Raw genomic sequence first — 20,594 nt, forward strand, 5'->3', positions numbered from 1 at the left:
CCTTATACATGGAAGTCTATGGAGACTGCCTTATACATGGGAGTCTATGGAGGTGAAAACTAAAAAGTCCTCTAACACGGCCAAATTTGATCGCATTGTGAAACAAATCGACGTGCATCTGTATGGGGTAGGGTACTATCCTTGTGCAAAGTTTGAAAGAAATTGACCTGGGCATGTCTGAGATATCTGCGTGAACGGACGGACGGACGGACGCACGCACACACGGACGGACATGACCAAACCTATAAGTCCCCCCGGACGGTGTCCGTGGGGACTAATAATCTTTATCAGTCTGATACAGGTTTTGGAGACTGAGGTTGTACGGCAGAAGGGTTCAACCTTGGGAAGACCCAATGTCTTGGAACCAAGGTTTGCAAAATATGATCTGGAAGAATTTCTAGACTCTCCTCTCCCTCCTGTCAGGATCTTGAAGATGACAGAAAGAATAGCAAGGAAATTAGGCAATTTGCATAAATTCACATAAAGTTACACTTCTTTCACAGCCAACTTATGACTGTTTGACATACTAAAGGGTAAACTCAAACAAAAATTTTAATCTTGGGTTAACAAATTAATGAAAATTTAATGAATCTTTGCAAAAAACTGACTTTAGCAAAATACACTGTGTTATATGCAATAATACCTTAATTATTTTCTCAATATATTTAAGAAAAATACCGTCAAGGACACTATGTGCTCACATTCAGTTTAAACATAGACCCTTGAGAAAAACTTCTCGAGGGTCTATGGTTTGAATTGGTCCATTCAAGAAATATTTAAACAAGGGAAAACAAGAATGACAAAAGCAAATATTAGGTCTGCAACTTAGGTACTGGAGGTCATCTTTAGGAACATGCATATCAACTTCTATAGCAATGGGACAAGCAGATCCTAAATATATAAGCAAATGTCAACAACAAAAAATAGACAGAGAAAGCTTAATAAAAAAACATAGGGCCAAAGTCCCTGAAGCTACTATAGACATGGATACAAAATTGAGTATTTCCTGACTGTATGAAATTATCTCACTAAGGTCATCCTAGGGACATGTAAACCAAACACTAAAGCTGTCTGACCAGCGGTTTTGAAAAAACAAGCGATTCAACAGTTGACAGAGCTCTGCTGTGTTATGTAGAGAATAACCTTTTGTGACTGACACATGTATTGATGAAGAAGGTGGATATCTTTAATAGCTCATTTCAGGATGGCCTGACCAAAAATGGAAAAAAATTCTGTAAAAATACAGATTTGCATATTTCATCAGACTATATTAGTCTATAATAGCAAATAAACGAGAGTTAATTACATTCTAATTAAAGTAAACAAGACTTGCTTAAATCAAGATTTACTTCATAATAAAACAGCAATTCTGTCAGGTTATAAAGAATCTTCAGCTGGTTGATCTGTATTTTCATCCTATTAACCAAGCACATTTTAACTTTCAAATTAACATTGTAAGTAAGTTATGTTGAATAAGTTGAGACTGTACGTACTCAGAGAAAGCACACTGAAGAGACAAATGTTTGTAACTTAAGAAGTTCAAGGTCATCAAAAGCATGATAAGGAATCATGTTACACTTTCATTGCACTGTTTACACAGATTGCATAATTGCTATAAATAGCACATGAGGAATCTTACAGCCCGGCTTTACCATAAAAACCCTATCACTTTGACCACTCTTTTAATGACCACTCTATTTTTCTCCTCAAAAAGTAATCTTATTTATCCTTACCAAGTCAACCATAAATGGAAATTAGAACTTTCTCTATCTCTATTTATTTGACCACCCTATCATGACAAACTATTATGAGCAATTTCTTTTAGATAACATAAATGATGGTTCAGAATATATCAAAGTTGGGATTCAGGAAAGTTGCCTTTACATGTTTTAATCCTCCAAGATGGTAAGCACTTCACTATGAACTGTCAAAAAAAGTTGAACGTTCTGATAATTCCACACTAAAATTATTTTGGCTTTGATGATTTCCTAATTAATTCAATTATTTAAAATCATATTAATAATTTTTTTCTGGGTGAATTAATAGGGTTTATACAGTACAAGAATTACATACAATGTAAGTCAAATTTTGACCAAAAATGACAAAAAAATTCCTTAAAAATACACATTTGCATATTTCATCACAATTTGAACATATCTAAGTTGGGTTATCCCTAGGGACCTGTATACCAAATAACAAAGCTGTCTGACCAGCGGTTATGAAGAAGATTTTTTACCAAAAACACAATTTTTGGCATTAATTTGCCTATTTTCAACAATATCAAAAAATTAAAAAAAATAGTTTCTCAAAATCATATTTTTCATCTACACAATAAATATCAAATCAGCAAGTACTGTGGCTCTCAAGATATTTGAGTGGACGGACGCCTCACAAACGGACATACATACATACATACATACATACATACAGACTGACGACGGACGCCGGACGGATACCCATCCCAATAGCTTCTATAGACTATAGTTTATAGTAGCTAAAAAAGGTGAGAGTGGGCAAAAAAATGTACAAGGGATCTGGTACAAAAGTAATGCTACAACCTCATCAATCTTCTAGACCCTAACCCCCTCTTGAATATCAAATGATCTACCCCTTGGTATTACATAAGGCTAGATGACAAGAAATGTATTTACAACCTGGGGGATTTTTTAATTAATGCGATGAGTGTTCATGGCTCGAAATTAGCGGTAGTCCCGCATCCACAGACTACCAACTTTTCCTGGGGCTACTAAAGTCCATGAAATGGTTAGCCCACACGGACTACCAAAGCCTGGGACATGAAATACTTGGTGTGCGATGTCCGTCACTTTGGGACGAGCTAAATGTAGTCAACATGCAGTTTCATTTGTTTGAAGCAATTATCCTTTCATCTGTGAGGAGTTTTTTCTGGTGACTATTACAATTTTCACTGCTATGTTGTTGTTTTCACAAGATGCAGAGTGTTTGATACTAGAATGTTGAGTTGCTTTTCCGTGCAGTCTTTGCATGCCAGTTCACACTATGCTGTTGATCGGCAGCATACAAGACGTACTTGTCAAGTTTGGGGGTTTTAATGCTGAAATTTAACAAAACTGTCACTTCTGTATCCAGAGATTGTGTTATCAGTTTGATTTGAAATAGTAATATAAAACACTATGTCAGTTAAGCTTGGCTGAGTTTCGCTGTCTTTTATCTATAATTGCCGATCAGTATCAATGTATTACGTTCTGTATAAAGAGACTCGGGTGTAACAAGGCATGCCAGTTCATAAAGATCATGAGAATATTTTTTTTCTGTTTTTCTTTACTCAAGTTACAATTCCTTTGGATGTGTAAGCCGATTTTGAAAGTGATAGAAAGTGTTAAAATGTACATAAATTAGCATAAATTCAGCGTTCGTGACACATAACATGGGGTTTCTCGAGTTGAAGCCCCTAGTTTTACTGCTATTTTGTATTGCTCAACCGGGGCTTATCCTCGGACTTGTACAATATCCCTAAATAAAAGAATACCGCAATTATACGGTGTCGCTCAAATTTGATCAGAATTGGTATATACCAGTATGGGTTACCAATGATCAACAATAAATGTTGTTTCTATCTGTTCAGTGGAGGAAAATTCTACGTTGATGTTATGGCAATGATTTCTGCTCAGTACAACCAGAAAAACAAGAATGACAAAAGTAATTAAGGTCTAACTTTAGGTACTGGAGGTCAACTTTAGCAACATGCATAGCAGAAACAAGCCCCTCTTAGTTTAGTATAAACGGTCTTCCCCCATCTACTGTCTATGGTTGCAGCTGGTCTGTTAATATGTAACAGTTCATAAACAATGACAGGAAATGAGTCAAGATCAGTGGAGTTTGCCTGTTTCTCACTGGTATGCCTCCTGCACATTTGCAGGATTTCACTTTTTCTTACCTCATTTGCACATTTTTGACACTGATGTGTTCATTTGAACAAATTCACATCTCAACCCCTGCATCTACCTGTACACCAAATACTGAGATGGTAGCTTTGGCGGTATGGGAGCCTTTGTGTGTGACGGACATACATCCGCACATACCCACAAATATACAGACATACAGACATGCAAATCAGATGCAAATGAACTGATTCAGCTTATACGATAACCTCACATTGGTACACCAAATGTGAGCTAAAAATATTCAATGACTACCAGCAATTGTCACTGGGCTACCTACTTCAGAAAATGGTAGCTCAAGTGGACTACCAGGGTAAAAAGTTAATTTCGAGCCCTGGTGTTATCATTCTAATGTAAACAGCACTTAAGTTAGTTACAGATAGTGAAATGCCTTCCACTGTGGGCAGTGATTACAACATCTGGAATTATTCTGGATCCAAATTTCTCATCAGTTCTTGTGTGTCTTACATAGAAAAGTTGCAAAAATTCATCTGCAATGAAAAAATTCACCTCAGCTTTGTTTTCTGAATCAAATTTTACAACAAATTGATACCAAATATGACAAAATTATGTTCACAGCCTTCAAAACTGTCTCACAACATATCCTGGGTTGGTGTAGGTCATTTAAGGTCACAAACTGAGAAAATTACCTTAAATATACAAATTTGGGGGTTTCCCAACACTGAGCTGAAAATTTATCTAATAACATCCCTCGGGACTTTATACCAAATTACACAGCTATCAAACAAGTAATTTTGAGAGCAGATTTTCTTGACCAAAAATGACAACATTGTCTTAAAAATACAAATTTATATACCGTACTCGTCCGAGTATAAGCCCCCGGTTCGGCAACACTAAACAGCGGTAAAACTAGGGGAGGGGCTTATACTCGAGCAACCCCATGTTATCTGGCATGGACGCTTAATTTATGCTAATTTTATGCACGATTTTTTTCAACACCACTCGACCTTTCTATCGCTTTCAAAATCGACTTACACATCCAAAGAAATTGATTGTACAGTCTCTGAATACAGAAGTGACATTTTGGTGAAATTTCAGCGTCAAAAAACCCCCCAAACTTGAAACAAAGACGTCATGTATGCTGCTGATCAACAGTAAATTGTGAGTAATGTGAACAGGCATGCATTGCCCACACGGAAAGGCAACTCAATATTCCAATATCAAACTGTCTACATCTTGTGAAAACAACAACATAGCAGTGAAAATTGTAATAGTCACCAGGAAAAGTCTTCACAAATGAAAGGATAATTGCTTCAAACAAAAGAAACTGCATGTTTCAAGCATGAAAACATCGTGGCCGTGAACGAAAATAAACAATGGCGGACGTGAGTGAGACTATTCTATTTAGGCGACGGGGGTGAGTAGGGTCAAAGAATCAAGATAATGCTGGAAAAACGTGTCATTTTCCTTACGATATTGTCAAGGGAACTCCAGTTTCCCATTGTTTTAACATCTTTTAATGGTTTCTTTATCATCTAAAATTATTTTTACCAAGTTAAATGACCAAATATACTCTCCTAACCTTTCTGTATTTGAGTTACACTAGGGTAGGGGCTTATACACGGATGTAATGCATTTTCTAAAATCCTCTAAAATCAGTAGGGGGGCTTATACACGAGCAGGGGCTTATACTCGGACGGGTACGGTATTTCAGGACAATTTCCACATATCTAACTACTGTCATCTCTGTACGTCAGTGTACCAAATATAAAAGCTGTCTGTTCAGGGACTTTAAAATGAAAATACTGTTTAAGATATTTTGACCAAAAATCACAAAATCGCTCCAAAATAGCAATTTTCCAAATTTTGTCATAATTTCAACAAATAAGAAGAGTAACACCCTCGCAAACATCCAACCCAAATTTAAAAGCGATTGGGCTGGCAGTTTCAGAGAAGAAGAATTTTTACTGAAAATGAGAAAAATCATCAAAAAATTCAGCAAAAATACAAAATTAAGGACATCTTCACAATATTCGTAAAACTGTGTAGGGTTCACCTAAGGTACTTGCACACAAATTTTCAAAGCAACCAAAACAGCGATTCTTGAGTTATGAATTCTTGACCATTTTCACATTTTGTAAGCTCATTTGCATAATTTTGGCAATGCAGACTTCATTTGAACAAAATCCCATCTATAGCCCAGGGTGCATCCACACACCAAATACTAAGCTGAAACGTGCAGCGGTTTGCGTGTTTTTGATGTTGACGGACATACAGTACGTACGTACATACATACATACATACATACATACATACATACATACATACATACATACATACACACATACATACAGACGCCATCCACTTCAGCGTATATTATAACCTCACCTTGGTATACCAAATGTGAGCTAAAAATACTGCCAATGATATGGTGTTGCTCACACTTGATCAGAATTGTAGTATTGGTACCAAAGGTCAACGATAAATGTTATTTTTATCTGTTCAGTGCAGCAAAATTCTACATTGCTATTATGACAATGATTTGTACACAGTACAACCAGAATAAAAACATTTAAACGAGAAAAACAAGAATGACAACAGCAAATAAGGTCTGCAACATAGGTACTGGAGGTAAACTTTAGAAACATGCATATCAACTTCTGCAGCAACGGGACAAGCAGATCCTACATACATTAGCAAATGTCAATTAAAAAAATCAGCCAGAGAAGGCTTGACAAAAAGAAAAGGTGGGAGAGTGGTGAAATGTAAAGTAGGTGATTTATTTACAACCTTGGGGATTTTTAAAATGCTATCAGTGCTGTCATTCCAATGTAAACAGCACTTAAGTTAGTTACAGATGGTGAAATGCCTTGCACTGTGAGGGGTGATTATGACATCTGGAATTATCCTGGATTGAAATTTCTTATCAGTTCATGTGTGTCTTGCATGGAAAAGTTGTCAAAAGTAAATAAGGTCTGAAACTTTAGGTACTTGAGGTCAACTTTAGCAACATGTATAGCAGAAACAGCAAGCCCCTATTAGTTTGAGCATAGACAGTCTTCCCCCTCTCTACTGTCTATGGTTTGAGCAGGTCTGTTAATATGTAACAGTTCATAAACAATGACAGGAAATGACTCAAGCCTGTTTCAGTCACTGGCATGCCATCACTCCTGCACATTTGCAGGATTTCCCCTTTTCTTACCTCATTTGCACATTTTTGACACTGACGTGTTAATTTGAACAACATCACATCTCAACCCCTGCATCTACCCGTACAACAAATACTGAGATGGTAGCTTTGGCGGTATGGGAGCCTTTGTGTGTGACGGACATACATCCGCACATATATACCCACATACATACATACCGGTACAGACATACAGACGCCACCGACTCATCATATAAGCTCTTTTTGGTATTTATATACAAAACCAAATATGAGCTAAAAAATTAACCTCAGCTTAGTTTTCTGGATCAAATTTCCCTATGAATTGATACAAAATATGACAAAATTATGTTCATGGCCTTAACCACTGTATCAAAACATATCCTGGGTTGGTATAGGTCATTTAAGGTCAAAGAATGAGAAAATTAACTAAATTATACAAATTGGGGTTTCCCAACACTTTGAGCAGGAGATAACATCCTTCAGAACTTTTACATCAAATTACCGAAAGCTATCAGACAATTAGTTTTTGAGAACAAGTTTTCTTGATCGAAAAATGACAAAATTGTTTTAAAAAAATGTTTTCTTGACCAAAAATGACAAAATTGTTTTAAAAATACAAATTTGCATATTTCTGGACAATTTCCACATATCCAACTATTGTCATCCCTTGGCTACTGTACACCAAATATAAAAGCTGTCTGTCCAACAGTTTTAAAGAAAAAAATATTTTTTACGATTTTTTGACCAAAAATGACAAAAAAATTGCCCCGAAACGGTAATTTTGTCAATTCTGTTGTAATTTCAACAAATTAGAACGGTAACATCCTTGCAAATTTGAGAGCAATTGGGCCAGCAGTTTCAGAGAAGAAGAATTTTTACTTAAAATGAGAAAAATAACCAAAAAATTCAGCAAAAATACAAATTTCAAGATATCTTCACAATATACATGTAACTATATAAGGTCCACCAAAGGTACTTGCCCACTAATTTTCAAAGCAATCAAAAAAGTGGCTCTTGAATTATGAAGTCTTGACCATTTTCACATTTTGTAAGCTCATTTGCATGATTTTGGCAATGCAAACTTCATTTGAACAAAATCCTATCTATAGCCCAGGATGCATCCACACACCAAATACCAAGCTGAAACGTGCAGCGATTTGCGTTTTTTTGATGTTGACGTACATACTGTACGTACGTACGTACATACATACATACATACATACATACATACCGTACATACATACATACATACATACAGACGCCACCGACATCAGCTTATACGATAACCTCACATTGGTATACCAAATGTGAGCTAAAAATTATTTCTAAAAAATAAAATGTTAAGCAAAACTAGTGAAAGAAGCAAAAGAACAAACACAAATAAAGGAATTTCACTAAATTTTCTGATTAAAACCGAAAGTTTTAAAAGTTGCCAAACAAGCAGTTTAAGAATACATTGTTTGATTAAATAATGACATTATTAGCTTAAAAAACATTACACTGTATATTATGTTATTTCTAGGAAACCTACTAACCAAATTTGACATCCATCAGATAAATATTTATATTTTGACAACCGGTAATTGTGAAAATATTGGTCTAAAATTCACACATGGTGCAAACTTTATTATAATATAAATGACCCTCATCCTTGAAGCATAGCATCAATGACACTTGGTTCACATTTGGTTCCATGTGGCAGGCCAGACAGAGTGAGTATACTTAATTAAGTTTACCCCTAGGAACATTCATACCAAGTTTCAAAGCAATCAGACGAGCGACTTCAGAGAAAATGACGTTTGGACCAAAAATGTGAAAAATTACCCCAAAAAATACAAATATGAAAATTTTACCATAATTTGCAGACGCTCAACTAAGGTTGCCTCTAAGTACATGTATACCAAGTCTCAAAGCATTAGAATGGTTAATCCAGAGAAAATGAGTTTTTTGACGAAAAGTGCAAAAATTACAATACAAATATGAAAAATTTCACTACAATTTTAACAACTCCGACAGAAGACAACCCTGAGATTAAGCATACCTAGTTTCAAAGCAATCCAACGCGAACTTTAGGAGAGAATGATTTTTTGACAAAAAATGGGAAAAATTGCCCCAAAAATAAAAATACGGTAATTTGAACAAAACTAACAGAGGTCAACCCTAGGATCATGCATACTAAGTTTCAAAGCAATGGGACGAGCATTTTAAGAAAAGATTTTTTGACCAAAAACAGGGACTATTGCCCCAAAAATACAAAAAATATCAAATTTCACCACAATTTGAACAAATCTAACGAAAAGTCACTATAAAGAGCCTGCATACCAAGTTTCAGCCAAATCTGGCCTGTGGTTACAGAGTTAAAAATTAGTAATTTGCAGGATTTTCCTTTTTTTACCTCATTTGCATATTTTTGACACTTACATGTTCATTTGAAGAAATTCACATCTCTACTCCTGGTTGCACCTGTGCGCCAAATACTAAGATAATCGCAATCATACCAATCCATAATCCAATAACACTAGGTCAAAATTTGTAAAACAATAGTTGTAAACATAGACACAAAACAGCACAGAACAGACAGTAAATAGACTAAGATGGTAGGTGCTGTGGTTTTGGAATTTTTGATGTGGACGGACATACATCCGCACATACACTACATACATACATAAAGACATACAGACACTGGTAAAATACACCATATAAGCTCTCTTTGGTATATATACATATACAAAATGTGAGCTAAAAACTGGAAAACCAATGATGATCTATTGCACACGTTATTTAGTCTGAGAAAGTTTTTTATGAAAAATGAGAATCTTTTCAAAACATACATATGAGCAAATTTATGCTCATTTGAAAAAATGTAACCAAGAGCATCCCTAAGACATACAAAATATCAATGCAATTAATCTTATCATTATGAAAATTTTTTTAATATATTTAAACTCATAATTATGCAAAATTTTAACTGTATACAAGCCACATATCTACGAAATGCTACAGAGCTCTTCATAATTTTCCAAATATTCCATGTTCCCCACCTATTAACATTAGGTTCGGTTGTCTTAGACTTATCAGTTTCATAAATTTCACGGATGTGTACAGTGGAATAGAAATGTGGACACATGCAAACTGACTACAATATTTTCTTTGGGCCCTCCCTGACACTGTGCCTCTGGCAAATGACAGCTTAAGACAGAAAATAAGGCCACAGTCAATTTGATTACCAGTGTATTCAAAATATAGACATTCTGTAAAAATATCACACAACATCAGCATAAAAAAACTGTGGGATTGGTCAGAATAAACCAAAACTATTAGTGATAGTACAGTATCATGAGAAACTTACCAGAATTTGTACTTTGTATGGTGTAATTTGCAACCTTAAACTGAGAACCTTCAAGAACTCTGACAGCCAATGTCATACTGTTCCGCTCAATGCTCTTATGTAATATGAAACTCTGAAAAATAAAAAAATTGCAGTCTACACATTTAAGAAGTCCATGTTGATTGAACAGTTAGAAGATCTGAACAGATGTTATTATGAACTCGTAAATTTGCAAAGATGCTGAACTGAAATCAATACACATGATTGATATTGTTCTTGTATTTTACCATTACATTTTATGCAAATATTTTACCCATACAAAAGGATTATTGCTTTGAGAGTGAATCATATAAATTTAACCAATATAAACATTCATAGGACTGAGGAAAATAAGCCCAATCTACAAGTCTCCGTCCCTGGTCTAACCTGGATACTGAAAAGGCTGACTGCACACAGATGCATGGATCTAAGACTGATTCTGGCAATTGTAAAGTAATGTCACGTGAAAGACCCTTTTGCAGACTGTATCTGATAAGATAGCTTTCACTGAAGTGTAGTGTAGTGCTAAAACCTTTTTATAGAACAGTACAAGATTCTGGTGATTTCTGCCACAGAATGCAGCTGCAGTCTATAGTAAAAATATCACACCATGGTGAGAGTATGTCCGTCTGAAAATAATATTTGTATGACAGGTTTGACTTCAAAACTCACGCCAGGTCTTTGAGCTTGCAGCATGTGAAGAACAGCAACACTACATGTGGAAGGCTGATACCAGATAGGATGTGTTTGCACAAGGCGGTCAATGAGATCAATATTTCTAACACCAGCTGCTAGTGTTTCTAATGTTGTAGATGAAATAGTCTCGGTTGTAGATGCTTCTGCTTGCTCCTGGATTGAAAGATAAAAGAAAATTAACATCAGCTTCCAAAACACCAAAAACAGTAAAAATTAGTTCGGCCATATCATTCTTCATGTATCATATATGATTTAATGAACCAAGGGTGGACAGAAACAAAGGACCACTTTGGTAAAATTTTGCAGTAAATGAAATGAAAAGTGACCCATGCGAGACTCGAACCCACATCCCCCGAATACATTTCGGATGCTCTACCAACTGAGCTAATGGATCAGTCGGATATACTGTGGATGGTCCTGTCACTTAGATGGGGCTCTTCATTTCATGTGCATGTATAGTGAGTTTTTGGCTACACTCATTACCTAATCTTTCTGCCTAAGGATCCTGTGGATTCAACAGGGACTCGCACAGAAGTCACCAACTTAGGAATTGATTTTTGGTAATGAGGATCAGTCATACGAATGATGGAAAGCCAGAGAAGTGTAATAGTGAGTCACTATTTCAAACCCTTGGTAAAAGCTTAACCATATGGGTACAACCGAAACATTAAAATCTTATCAAGTTCACTGAGGGTATACAATATGTTTTATACACACATGTCTTGTTTTTGTTTTTTTATGAATACTCTACAGAGCAAAATAATTAATATGTTCTGGCAAACTTGGAATTTTTTAACACCACCACATCATTTTTCAATTAAAGGCGCCCTTCTCAATCCCAGGTTCTCACATTAGCAAATGTGTCAATAGCCCATTAACAGTTAGTCATTCTTTTGTTTTCCATTGAATATTTCATCAAGTACATAATATTTATATTAGATAAATCTGATAATTGAGTGGGGGCTTTAAAACATGACAAATTTTCTGCATACAGAGAGCCATACACAAATATACAGATATGCAAAAACAAAGACATCGACATAAGATCACCATGATCATTGATCATGATAATACCATTGACATCCAAAGCTTACAAACAACCTCAAAAGAGGGATAAAATTACCAATTATAATGTTTCATGAAATTCTCAATTGTATGTTTCTACTGTTCATTGACACCCAAAGGTGTTTTACATGTACCGTAATGAAGCACCCAGGTGTAAAAAATGACTGTCCAAGCCAAACCTTCATAACAGATTTAACCCTTTTCCTGCCGAGCGCCCCTGTCCGTTATCCTGCCAAGTCGGTCAAAACCCGGCCCCCTTTTCCGTGTCTACAGAAGATTGGCTCTCCTGCACACTTTCCTGCCTGGCATTTGGCGGGAAAATACCGCATTTTCGGGGTACGATTACCAACTATATAAGTGTTAGACTTCAAAAATTTTTGCATGCCCGTATAGAGGGGCGACCGCTGATGAGGTTGTGTTGAGAAAATAATGAGGTCTTGGGCGTTGTTTGCCCCGGGGGACGTGCACTTTTATGCCCGTTTCTAGCTTACTTTTGCGGAAGTAAAGCTCGTTCGCCGTCACGCACGTCCACGCCGCGGAAACATCACCTCGCTCGTGGGTTAGTAGAAGACCCAGGGGTTAGTGCTATGGGTGCGGCAGCACCCTCAAACCTGTCCTGTTCCCCCTGGGTTGTGTCACTTGGCCACATACTTTGAACGACTTGGAAGAGACGCACAGTGCAGTCTGCTTTGACGTAGTGTCAACGACCTAGCTTCGCCATTGAAGGAAAGCGTGTACGTAGTTTGGCCAGTTCAGTGCACAGTTAGCTCGTTAGTGTTACCGTTTCCTAACAGGTTAGTTGTGCAGTTGTTAGTAAGGTGCAGTTTTGTACCACCTTAGCTCTGGACAGTGCAACTGCTCTATGCACTGACCCAAACGACAGATGGTTGGTACAACGTCTACGTCGCACGAGCACAGCCTCCGTTGCGCTGTGCTCCTCCCACGTGATACGACGCACATTCATCCATTACTTTAGCGTCCTTACGGATCTGCCAAAAACGAAAGTGGGGGTAAAAACAAAACGAACGAGAATATGCGATCATAGATAGTATTTTATTCGGGAATAATTTACATAATGCCAAACAATAAATCTCGGAGTCTGTCTCGACGTCCGAGTGCATGGTCCGTGTTTCAAAAATTACAATCGGGGGAATTGTACAAAATAATCCGTGTTTCAATTTTATTTGGGAATAATTTACATCATGCCAAACAATAAATCTCGGAGTCTGTCTCGACGTTCGAATGCATGGTCCGTGTTACAAAGATTACAATCGGGGGGATTGTACAAAATAATCTGCGTTTCAATTTACAATCAGCGGGATCGTAAAGCACAAACAAACGGCACAACCGTGCTCAAAATGTGATCATGGTCCGTGTTAAGAATACAGTCAAGAAGAGCACCACTGTGAGGCGAAGCTATCCCCTGTCTGTTATTTACGTCGGGTTCTCTTGATGATGGGTGTCGTCGGGGGTGTGTGAGTAGAGGTCTGCACGCCAACACTCCTCTTACCTCGGAGCATCATCCGATGATGAAAAGCCGAAAAACACTCGCCCTCGTGAAGATGAACCCCGCACAGACTACATCCTTTGGACATCCCAGACAGTCGTCCGCTGGCAGTGGTCTTACCCTCTCTGCTGCATACTTTACAGCATTTCTGCCGCCCCTCCAAACGGCTGACAACGTGCATCTGCTCATTTTGTGGATTTATGTAGGAGGCAAGAGAAACGGTGGCCTCGACCTCTCTCACAATGGGCTGCGATCGCCCACAATAACCGCCAATGAGCTGTTTCCCGACACGCAGATGAAACATCTTATGGGTCAGCTTACTATCAGGGTGTACATGCTTGAAGCATATATATGCATTTACCAGGGCAACATCAATCAGCTAACATGCCAGATATGTCCACCATCTGTGATTCTTGCGCCCAGTGTGAAAGTACTTGCGCTTCTGGTTGGCTCGGTCGACACCTCCCATGTACCGGCAATAATTATACAGCGACAGAAGCACTTGTCGCTGCTCGTCTCCCTCCCCCACTGGCACGCACTCCAAGGGTGGATAGACCGTATTCAATATCAGCACCTGAGCGTTACTATCCTGATAAGCAGTGATGTTAAGACGAGAGTCCGTTCTGGTCGCGGCTTTCATATCCCCAACAGACAGAGGAAGGCGCTTCCTCTTACCCGGCGGAATTAATTGAGGGGGCATGGTGCGACGATTACGGCGGTTAAAACTCCAGACCATGTAGGTCCCTGTCTCCATCAGCTCTCTAGCAGTAACGACCGTGCTAAACAGGCTATCACAAAAAAGGCTGTGATTATATCCACAAAATGGCTGGACCAGCTCCAATCATAATTCTTTTCACCACACCTCGCTCCTGCCGTCTCCCATCAGTCCGATCCCGAAATTTAACACCTATGTACGGTGCAAAGTTAGCGATGTATGCAGTGCTAGAGTCGCACAGCTGCCATATCTTAAAACCGTCTCGGTCAGGCTTATGCGGTAATCTCTGCTTAAATTTAGCACGGCCCTTAAATCGCACCATGCTCTCGTCGATGGAGATCTCTCTACCCATCTTATAATTATTTACGCACCTGTCAACTATGGGCTCCATCCATGGATTGATTTTAAATAGGGGATCCTCCTGACACCAACGTCGGCGGTGTGCCTCATTGGGATCACGACGTGGATCGTTCTCTGGGTCTGCCAGATGAAAATATCGCAGAAGCTGCTGAAAGCGACTGCGGGTAATCACAGTAGAAATACCCTAGTTTCTCAGAAATGGATCGCTGGACCAATAATCCTCCACTGATGGTTTACGGTCGATACCCATACAGACTAAGACGCCAATGAACGCCTGCACCTCTCGGTAGTCAGCGTTACGCCAGTTTTTATCGATCTTTCTAGCGATATATCGCTGATGGAATTTGGCGTATTTATTAGTCTCGTCTTTTGCCAATCTGATCAGTGTAGCTGGAATAAACTTAAAACATAGGGCCAATGTCCCTGAAGCTACTATAGACACGGATACAAAATTAAGTATTTCCTGACTGTATGAAATCATCTCACTAAGGTCATCCTAGGGACTTGTAAACCAAATATAAAAGCTGTGTGACCAGTGGTTTCGAAAAAACAAGCGACTCAACAGTTGACAGAGTTTTGCTGTGTTATGTAGAGAATAACCTTTTGTGACACATGTATTGATGGAGAAGGTGGATATCTTTGATAGCTCATTTCAGGATGGCCTGACCATTGTAAGTAAGTTCTGTTGAATAAGTTGAGACTGTACGTACTCAGAGAAAGCACACTGAAGAGACAAATGTTTGAAACTTAAGAAGTTAAAGGTCATCAAAAGCATTATAAGGAATCATGTAACACTTTCATTGCACTGTTCACTCAGATTGCATAATTGCTATAAATAGCACATGAGGAATCTTACAGCCCAGCTTTACCATAAAAACCCTATCACTTTGACCACTCTTTTAATTGACCACTCTATTTTTTTCCTCAAAAAGTAATTTTATTTTATCCTTACCAAGTCAACCATAAATGGAAATTAGAACTTTCTCTATCTCTATTTATTTGACCACCCTATCATGACAAACTATTTGAGCAATTTCTTTTAGATAACATACAGGGCACAATAAATGACGGTTCAGAATATGTCAAAGTTGGGATTCAGGAAAGTTGCCTTTACATGTTTTAATCCTCCAAGATGGTGAGCATTTCACTATGAACTGTCAAAAAAGTTGAACTTTCTAATAATTCTACACTAAAATTATTTTGGCTTTGATGATTTCCTAATTAATTCAATTATTTAAAATCATATTAATTATTTTTTTCTGGGTGAATTGATAGGGTTTATACAGTACAAGAATTACATACAATGTAAGTCAAATTTGACCAAAATGACAAAAAAATTCCTTAAAAATACAGATTTGCATATTTCATCACAATTTGAACAAATCTAAGTTGGGTTATCCCTAGGGACCTGTATACCAAATAACAAAGCTGTCTGACCAGCGGTTATGAAGAAGATTTTTTACCAAAAACGCCTTTTTTGGCATTAATTTGCCTATTTTCAACAATATCAAAAAATTAAAAAAAATAGTTTCTCAAAATCATATTTTTAATCTACACCACAAATATCAAATCAGTAAGTACTGCGGTTCTCAAGATATTTGAGTGGACGGACGCCTCACAAACGGACATACATACATACATACATACATACATACATACATACATACATACATACAGACTGACGACAGACGCCGGACGGATACCCATCCCAATAGCTTCTATAGACTATAGTCTATAGTAGCTAAAAAGTAATCGATCTCACAGGAGTGGCTGGGCAAGGTCAAGGTTGGTCCTCTTTCATGGTCAAACTCGGTCTCCTCAAATATATTAGCATCAGTAGTTTCTGACATACGCCAGACAGGAGGGGTGTCGTCCTCCGCCAACACAGCAGCAACATCATCGTCGTCGTCAGAGCTTGTATCACCTACATACTGCCTGTCATAAAAGTCATCATCCTCTGCCGCATCCTCGTCAACCTCCGAGTCGGACTCAGCGGTGAAATCACCGTCGTCTGGGCGTCTGGGTCTGAACTCGCCCGTAGCGGCATCAAGGATCATTTCTGGCTCAAAATCAGGTGGGCTGTCCTGATAACAAACCCTCCGCACTATCTTTTTTGGCAGGGACATCGCAGCACACGAAACTATGGCAGGAGCAGGCTGGGCAGCCTCTGCTGATGACGAGGACTCAACCTCTTTCGCACTAGGCACAGGAACCTCTCCTGACGCAGGATGAGGGCTCATGGTGAATGCAACAGGTGGTTTCTCTCCCGGAGCAGCCGGGGGAGAACCAATGGCATCAGCCGTCTCGTTACTAACTGTCTCACTAGCAGCAGCAGACGTAGTCTCTGCAGATGTAGTCTCTCCCACCAGAGCAGATGTAGTCTCTGCAGGTGAAGTATCTCCCACAAGAGCAGCAGATGTCTCTGCAGGTGAAGTAGTCTCTCCCGGAGCAGCCGGGGGAGAACCACTGGCAACCGGTGACCCATCATCATCATCATCGGCAGAACGATCAGTCTTACGTTTACGCTTACCACTGGGTTTTTCAGCCGGAGATAGCTTCGCTTTACGGGAGCGTTTCTTGCCCGACTTCTTAGAATGTTTACTAGGGACATCACTACCACTACCGCCCGGAGACTCTGCAGCAGGTTTGAGCTTCAGTCGTCTGCTCGCCTTCAGAAAACTTTTGCGGTCCGTCAAGCTCATGTCTGGAACAGTGTCCACAGACTAGCAGGTCCCACCCTTTTAAAGCCACAGGGAAACAAAGCCCTGGACATGATTGGACGCAGGGGTTTATATATGTTTATATATGCAGCCACCTGTTATTATAATGGACCTACGGCAATCAGTCCACCAACCGGCGCTGACATTCCTACCCGTCATGTAAATTGCCTGTCCGTACCATCTGATATGCTAATAATACTCATTTGCAATGCAAATCCCTCGAGCACTTAGCATAACATAGTCAACGTCATTAGCATCTCAACTTGACATTCCGTCCAGCTGGGTACATGGCATGCGCACCTGCCACCAAAGGACGTTGGCCCAAGCCCATGTTTAGTACGGGTGGGAAACCCGTATCTTTAACCACATGTCCCTTCTAAGTATGCCCGAGCAGGGCATATTGTCATCCAAGTCGGTGACAAGCCAACCCGACAGATCGCCCATTAAGCAGTAATGGACTGGCCGTCTCGTTCTTGTACGGCAACGAACAGTGCTTCAGCGGCTTGTTTAGGTCATAACCGTCGCCTTCCGAGCGGCTTACCCAACTAAGGCGGTCAAGGATGAAGGATGCCAAAATTGTCAACGGCTGTCTCGGCCTCGTCCGTTGGGCAAACATGGCTCCTTCAAATAACGTGGCCAGCACGTCTACGTCATCAGCGGTGATGACGACCCGTCATTGACACCCGAGTGCGTAAAACTCGGAATATACCGACAGGCACCTCTACCTTAGTCGGTCATACTACGGTATAAACCAAACACAGGTCTGCCAACTCCCGTTAGACCCAGCCGTTAGCCGAACTTCACAGGGACAACATAGGCGTAACAAGTCGGCGAACAATGGTTCACGCACCGAACCGCAGCCGCCAAGTTGGTGAACAATGGTAACAAATGTTGAGGCCATGTTCGTAAATGGCAAGGCTGAGGCGGTGTGTTTCGTTGCACGGCTTGAACGTCTAGAGCCAAGTGCAGCCGACAACGTCCGACATCTGAGCGGGTAGTCTTTTCGAGAAGGTAACAAGTCGGTTAAAAGCGGTGGTTACCCTTCACAAGTGTCGCTCAAGTCCGTTCGGATCAGTTCCATGGCAGGGACTAATCAAGCCAAGTCCGTCAAATCCGTCCGCACTTCCCGTCAATCAGGACTAAGTCCGTGATTTTCGTCTCGCACCATTGGCAAAAAATTGCACCGCCAGCTGAGGCGGTCTTAGGCGGTGCTTACTTAGGCCGTGCCTTACAGATTAGCGTTGCCGAGACGGTCAATTTCGGCCGCAATCTATGTATTGCCTCAGAGCCAAGTTCGCCCAAACTCCGCTAGGATAAGTCACCGTGCTAACCTGACAAGTATGCTACTCGTCCCCCCCAAAAAAAACCCAGTCCCCCAACGGGGTAGGGGACTGGCTGGGTAGCTTCTGCACCTTTCCCTGTCGTTGGACTCCCTGTGAACCCATTTCGAGAGCAAACGCCGTTCCTCGCCCAAAACCTGTCCTCGAACGACCCCTAGCGTGAGCAAGGGTTTGCTACATGTAGTGCTGTCGACTAGGCAGGAAAGGGGGTACCAAAAAGTAGCCCGATATCCACCGCCTTGGCAGGATAATGGCCATGGCTGCTCAGATTCTAGCTACACCGAATTTCAAGCGGATTTTCACCGACTTGGCAGGAAAAGGGTTAACCCTTTTCCTGCAAGACAGTAATAACTGTATCACTTCCCCATCAGCCAAGTCAGTAAAAAGCGGTATTGAGCCAAACATGATGTATTTTCACCCACTTGGCTTGGTATGTTATAGCATCTTTTGTCCCAAAAAAAATCAACTTTACAGTATTACTTTTTCAACAGCCTTCAAATGTACAGTATTATGTTGAAATATATCATATGGAATACGTTGTGTTTCATTCAGTTTAACCATCTTGACCTGGTGGTGAAATATGGACTTGGCAGGAAAAGGGTTAAACAAATAGTCATTACACTGGACAGCATACTTGAACCAATCAAATTTACAACTACTTTTCCAAAGCATTGATTTGTTGGGCCTACAAGTCTTAGTTGATTACCTCAAGAAATACTGGAACATCATTCGCATCATCTGGCTCACTAGTTTCCATGACAACAGCCATATCTGTAGTCTCTATTTCATCGGCACAACTGATGTAATCTTCAAATTCTTCATTGCTGCAAGTTTAAAATTAATCTTTAGACAATACTACCTTGGATGGTCTTCTGTTACAATCATGCATTTGTATCATTCATCACTTTCAATGAGTATTCCATTGACAATTGAAGTAAAACGCTGCCAAATGAACCCTTTATGATCATACTACATTTTAAAACTATCCAACAACATATAAAATTATTGACATTCAGATATAATGATAGTGCCATCTAATACTGTCTGTTATAAATGTCAGATATACAGTGGTGCTACATAACATCCGATAAAACTGATACAGCAGTCTGAGATTTACAAGTAACTCATTCTTTTCTGACCCCATAATAAAGTTGGATGACCTTTTACTCCTTAGCAAATTATCCAGTAACAAATTAAATGCCACTGTCCTCCTTCATGACCTGTCTAAAATTATACAAGTACATGTGTGTATTGCAGTAATGATGGATGACCATAATTGTATGATATCATACATGTACATATGTCTGATATCATACAGGTACATGTGTCTATTGCACTTATGATGGATGGACACGTTTGTATGACATCATAGAGGTAGCATGCAACTGTAATTCTGACATGTGGCATGATGACGACGACAACTTCACCATTCAGAACTGTTCATTATCTGCATATGATCCTAAAGACAAAAAGTATTACATTGTCTGTCATGCGTAACACACTGTCTTTTTTTACATATAAGTTTTATAAGTGAGCATGAAAATAAAGTTTATGCAGCTAGCCAGATAGACATGTGTAAGGATGAGACATAAAATGTTTCCTTTTCTTGTGTATTTTTAACATATCTACCAAATATGTACAAGCAGAAATAGAACCAAGTTTTAAAGCCTTGTCTATGTGAATTTGATTTCACTGCATAACTGCTACACAGATTACAAACAAGATGTTTTACATAGGTTTCCAGAGCCCATGAATGTATACGTTTCCAGAGCCC

The 20,594-nt window shown here is 39.2% G+C and overlaps 1 protein-coding gene across 1 annotated transcript in view; it reads right to left on the bottom strand.

Moving 5' to 3' along the window:
- The window catches only part of LOC139150519 (protein sprint-like), a 108,715-nt gene that overhangs the window by 58,979 nt on the left and 29,142 nt on the right, over positions 1-20,594 (bottom strand). Inside the window, exons 4-6 of the mRNA XM_070722938.1 lie at positions 19,527-19,644; positions 11,090-11,266; positions 10,400-10,511 (exon numbers count right to left, since the gene is read on the bottom strand). Of these exons, the coding sequence (XP_070579039.1) occupies positions 10,400-10,511; positions 11,090-11,266; positions 19,527-19,644 (407 nt within the window). The remainder of the gene's footprint in view (positions 1-10,399; positions 10,512-11,089; positions 11,267-19,526; positions 19,645-20,594) is intronic.

The sequence above is a fragment of the Ptychodera flava genome, chromosome 14, assembly GCF_041260155.1.
Source record: "Ptychodera flava strain L36383 chromosome 14, AS_Pfla_20210202, whole genome shotgun sequence".
NCBI classification, from domain to species: domain Eukaryota; kingdom Metazoa; phylum Hemichordata; class Enteropneusta; family Ptychoderidae; genus Ptychodera; species Ptychodera flava.